Here is a 4,943-nt window from a genome sequence, read left to right as displayed (position 1 = left end):
TGCCCTGCTTTCTTCTGACACCCCTTCTGATTTGAAAAAGCAGCCTCAGACCCAGGGGTCCAGTCCCCCAGCCCCTCCTCCCTCAGACCCAGGGGTCCAGCCACCAGCTCCTTTCCCGCCAGGACACTGGAGAGCAATCTCAGCACCCCCACCCCCAACACCCACCCCTGCCAACCTAGCAGGCAGGTCCCTCACCGCGCAGCCCCTCCTCCCTCAGACCCAGGAGCCCAGCCACCAGCTCCTTTCCTGCCAGGACACTGAAGAGCAATCTCAGCACCACCACCCCTGCCAACCTAGCAGGCAGCTCCCTCACCGCTCCATGTGGACCTGCCAGTAGGCAGGGACCGTGACTGGCACGTAGGTGAGGGGTGGGATGTAGTGTGCTGGGTCGGAACCACCCAGAACCAGCTCTCCTCCTTCGGCCGCTTCAGGGTCCCTGCAGAGACGAGAGTGCTGCAGTGTCACCAGAGTTTGCCCTGGCAGCCCCCTCAGCCCCCAGAGTGGCCAAGGGAGGGACTCTCTGACAATGGGGTGGTTTCTGGGCTCTAGCTGTGCAGTGAGATGCAGGCAGGGCCTCCGTGTTGGAACTGGAAGTGACAAGAAGTGCAGCATTTCTTGCTGATGAGGATTAAAAAAAACAACAACAAAACATTGTTATTGATCTCAGAGAGGAAGGGAGAGGGATGGAGAAATAGAAACATCATCCATGAGAGAGAATCATGGATCAGCCGCCTCCGGCCCGCCCCCTAGTGGGGATCGAACGCACGACCCTTTGGTCTGCAGGCCGATGCTCTATCCACTGAGCCAAACCGACCAGGGCGTGTTGAGGACTTTATGGTCTTGCAGGCTGCCTGGGGTGGGAGTGGGACTTCCTGATTTAGCTGGGGGAGGTAGAACCTTTGGGGGTAAATTTTAATGAGTTTATTTGAGCTAAAACTGACACCATAGGCCAGGGAGCAAGATCTCAAATGATCCTTGCGGGGGCAGGGGGCGCGGGTGGATTTAAGTGGAGCATTGGGGTTTCTGGCCGGACTCTGAAGGTGTATGTGATTGTGGTAGAGTGGGGTGGCTTCCTAGTGGGTGGGGAGACTATTTGAATCCCATGTCTTGCAATTCAGAGGCCACAGCTTTCCTGAGTTGGCTGAGAGTGATGGGGGTGGGGGCGGGTCTTCCTGGAGGTGTGGGAGGGCAGGATCGACTAAGGCAGCGGTTCTCAACCTGTGGGTCGCGACCCCTTTGGCGGTTGAACGACCCTTTCATAGGGGTCGCCTAAGACCATCCTGCATATCAGATATTTACGTGACGATTCATAACAGTAGCAACATGACAGTGATGAAGTAGCCACGAAAATAATTTTATGGTTGGGTCACAGCATGAGAACCAGTATTTCAAGGGCCAGAAGGTTGAGAACCACTGGCACTAAGAGGTGGGCGACTCCTGAGCAGGTTAAGGTCAGAATCACTGAATGGGCGTAGGATTTTCTGTCGGTGAGAGATGGGCCTGGGCAGGAAGGTGGAGGCCCCCTGGACTGTCTGAGCATAAAGATGAGCTTCCTAAGAGGTGAGTGGGTTTTTTTGGATTAAAACGGGCAATTCCTGCCCTGGCTGGTGTGGCTCAGTGGATAGAGCATTGGCCTGCGGACTGAAGGGTCCCGGGTTCAATTCCCGCCAAGAGCACATACATGCCCAGGTTGCGGGCTCCATCCCCAGTGGGGGGCCTGCATGAGGCAGCCAGTCAATGATTCTCTCTCATCATTGATGTCTCTCTCCCTCTTCCTTCCTCTCTGAAATCAAGAAAAAAATGTATTTTAAAAAATGCGCAGTTCCTGACTTCTGGAGTGTTCTCCAAAGGAAGGCGGGCTTTCTTTATGGTGAAGAACGATTCTTAACTTGAGTATTTGACTGGGTCGGGCGTGGAATTCCCCGGTCTGAGTTGGAAACATGGAGCTTTTTAATTGATGGTGAGTTTCTTGAGTATATTTTTGGGTGTTGCTTAGTGAGTGGGACTTATCTATTGGGGTCAGGTGTTTCTTATATGGGGTATGTGAACTTGCTGTGCTGGGTGGATGACATCAGGTCAGCAAACCGTGGCTCGCGAGCCACATGTGGCTCTTTGGCCCTTTGAGTGTGGCTCTTCCACAAAATACCACGTGCGGGCGCGCATGTACAGTGCGATTGAAACTTCGTGGCCCGTGCGCAGAAGTCGGTATTTTGTGGAAGAGCCAGTATTTTGTGGAGGAGCCACGCTGGGAAGGTAGACCCGCCCACATTACCTGTTGAGGTAGAAGGAGAAGACAGGCTTGTCCAGCAGACCTTGGTCCACCATTGTGTCCAGTGGCGGCCGAACCCCTCCCACGGCCAGAACGGGAAAACCGAGGCCCAATATCCCATCAAAGTGGGCAAACACGAAGACCAGGCTGGGCTCCCACAGCGCCTCCCCGAAAACCACGGATGCATTCTTGATCCCCCCAATCTAGAGGGGAGAGTAAAATGGGGGGAGTTATTTCTGTGAGGACATTTCCCTTATATTCCCGAGGGGTCCCCAACGAAGGCCTGAATCCGGGGAATGTCGGGAAACAACTCCAGCAGCCTGGGGGGCTTCACCCCCTCCCCCCCCCCCACCCCACCACCCTAAGGATCCCCACCCCTTTACCGGGGAAGCCCTGCCCATCTCCCCAGGAAACTCCGCCTCCTCAAGCCCCTCCCTAAGCCAGACCATCTTAGACATTGGGGTTCTCCCAGCTTCAAGCCTTCCTGGGGTCAAGGTCACCTACGGTCAGCTTGTCCTCACTCAGGATGCCGCTTAGCTGCCCGGATCCATACTGAATGGCGAACTTGGTCCCGTTGGGCTTGAAGGTGCTGGAGGCTTTGGGGTCGAAGCGGTGGTGGAACCCTAGGTCAGGAGGGCAGGGGTCTGTCACTGGGGGAGCAGAGTCTCCCTTGCAAGGGCGTGTCAGAAGAGAAGGGTGCCCCCAAATCCCTTGGGAAGCTGAGGCCTACCCCCCTTCTCCCCTGAACCCCCCTCATCCTTATTCTCCGCCCCCAGGAAAGCTCACAGCAGGGCAGACTGAAGAAGCTGCATCTCCTGGACGGGACCCAGAGGTTGGAGGAGCCAGTGTCAAAGACGACAGAGAAGTTCTGGGGGGGCGTCCCCAGCCCAATCTTCCCATAATACTGGGCCTGCGGGCAAAACGAGGAAAAGGAGGAGGGTGAGTGAAGAACTTGACCTGAGGGCCGGAGAGCCGGGCTGTGGGGGGCTGACACTCACGTTCATGTAATTGGAGAGAGGCACAAAGGCGGACTTGCCCCCCGGGGGTGGGGCCCCCAGTCCGCGGGGCTCTTCGGGGCTCCCCCATCCCCTCAGTGGGTTCGGGGTCCTGCTCCCGGCGTAGACTCGGTGAAGAGGGATCCTGTGGGGAGGAGGATAGGGACAGCTAGGACGGCACCCTTCCCATAGACGAGTGGTTCTCAACCTTCCTAATGCCACGACCCTTTCATACAGTTCCTCATGTTGTGGTGACCCCCCCATTTCATTGTTACAAATTGAACATAATGAAAGCATCGTGATTCATCACAAAAACAATATGTAATTATCTATGTGTTTTCCGATGGTCTTAGGCGACCCCTGTGAAAGGGTTGTTCGACCCCCAAAGGGGTCGCGACCCACAGGTTGAGAACCGCTGCCATAGACCTTCTATCACAGTCTTTCCCAGATCCTCTATAATAAAAGCCTAATATGCTAAGTGGCCAGTTGTCTGGTCATCTGTTCAACCAATCAAAGCGTAATATGCTAATGATGTGCTAAGGCCACTCAACTGCTTGCTATGACGTGCACTGACCACCAGGGGCAGACAGTCCTACCGGTAGGTTAGCTTGCTGCTGGGGTCCGGCCCATTGGGACTGAGTGAGATGGGCCAGACATGCCCTGGAGCCTTCCCGCGTCCCTCCTCGGCCCCGATCATGCATCAGTGGGGTCCCTCGGCCCGGCCTGCTCCCTCTTGCAATTTGGAGCCCCTTGGAGGATGTCAGAGAGCTGATGTCAGCCCAATCGCGCAGGCTGGGCCGAGGGACCCCACTGGTGCACGAATGCACCAGGCCTCTCGTAGAATATGATGCAAAGCAAACATCTTCGTGGCCCTACGGACAGGAACAGTCATTACCAGAAACGCTACCAAACACCGACCAGACCATGATGGCACATTTCCCCGAGACTTTACAAGAGCAAACCAGCCGAAACAGACCAACCCCAAACGCTTTCCGTAAGAGACCCATTCCGATGAACATAAAATAACACTCACAAAGGTTTCCAAAGACCCCACATAAAACTAGTCTTCATTAAAAAAAATCCTCACGTGCCTTAGTTGATGGCATTGGAGACTGTTTCTCCCATCATTGGGTGGGTGGGGGGAGAATATAACTACCAAATCCCAATTTCACTCTTTACACTAAAGCTAGGGGCCCGATGCACGAAATTCGTGCCCGAGTAGGCCTTCCTTCCCCCGGCTGCCGGCACCGGCTTCCCTCCGGCACCGGGACCGGGCTTCCCTCACAGCCTCGGCTTCATCGGAAGGTCGTCCAGTCTAATTAGCATATTACGCTTTTATTATCAATTATTTTTTAATATATTTTATTGATTTTTTACAGAGAGGAAGGGAGAGAGATAGAGAGTTAGAAACATCGATGAGAGAGAAACATCAATCAGCTGCCTCCTTCATGCCCCTCGCCCCGGCGCCCGGGGATCAAGCCCGCAACCTGGGCATGTACCCTAACTGGGAATGGAACCAGTGATCTCTTGGTTCCTGGGTGGAAGTGCAACTGCTGAGCCACACCAGCCGGGCCTCTCTGTCTTTTTAATGTAAAGTTTTAATTCTTATATAGCATATATAAAGGTGTACAAATCATAATTGTATAGTTTGATGAATTTTTATGATGTCTGCAAAGCAA

At 54.4% G+C, this 4,943-nt stretch overlaps 1 protein-coding gene across 1 annotated transcript in view; it reads right to left on the bottom strand.

Moving 5' to 3' along the window:
- NAPSA (napsin A aspartic peptidase) overlaps positions 1-4,943 on the bottom strand; it is an 11,858-nt gene that overhangs the window by 5,564 nt on the left and 1,351 nt on the right. The window contains exons 2-6 of the mRNA XM_006763878.2: positions 3,268-3,409; positions 3,056-3,179; positions 2,774-2,892; positions 2,273-2,472; positions 314-436 (exon numbers count right to left, since the gene is read on the bottom strand). Coding sequence (XP_006763941.1) covers positions 314-436; positions 2,273-2,472; positions 2,774-2,892; positions 3,056-3,179; positions 3,268-3,409 — 708 coding nt within the window. The remainder of the gene's footprint in view (positions 1-313; positions 437-2,272; positions 2,473-2,773; positions 2,893-3,055; positions 3,180-3,267; positions 3,410-4,943) is intronic.

Source organism: Myotis davidii, unplaced genomic scaffold, assembly GCF_000327345.1.
Source record: "Myotis davidii unplaced genomic scaffold, ASM32734v1 scaffold358, whole genome shotgun sequence".
NCBI lineage: Eukaryota > Metazoa > Chordata > Mammalia > Chiroptera > Vespertilionidae > Myotis > Myotis davidii.
This window is presented reverse-complemented; position numbering and strand designations above follow the sequence as displayed.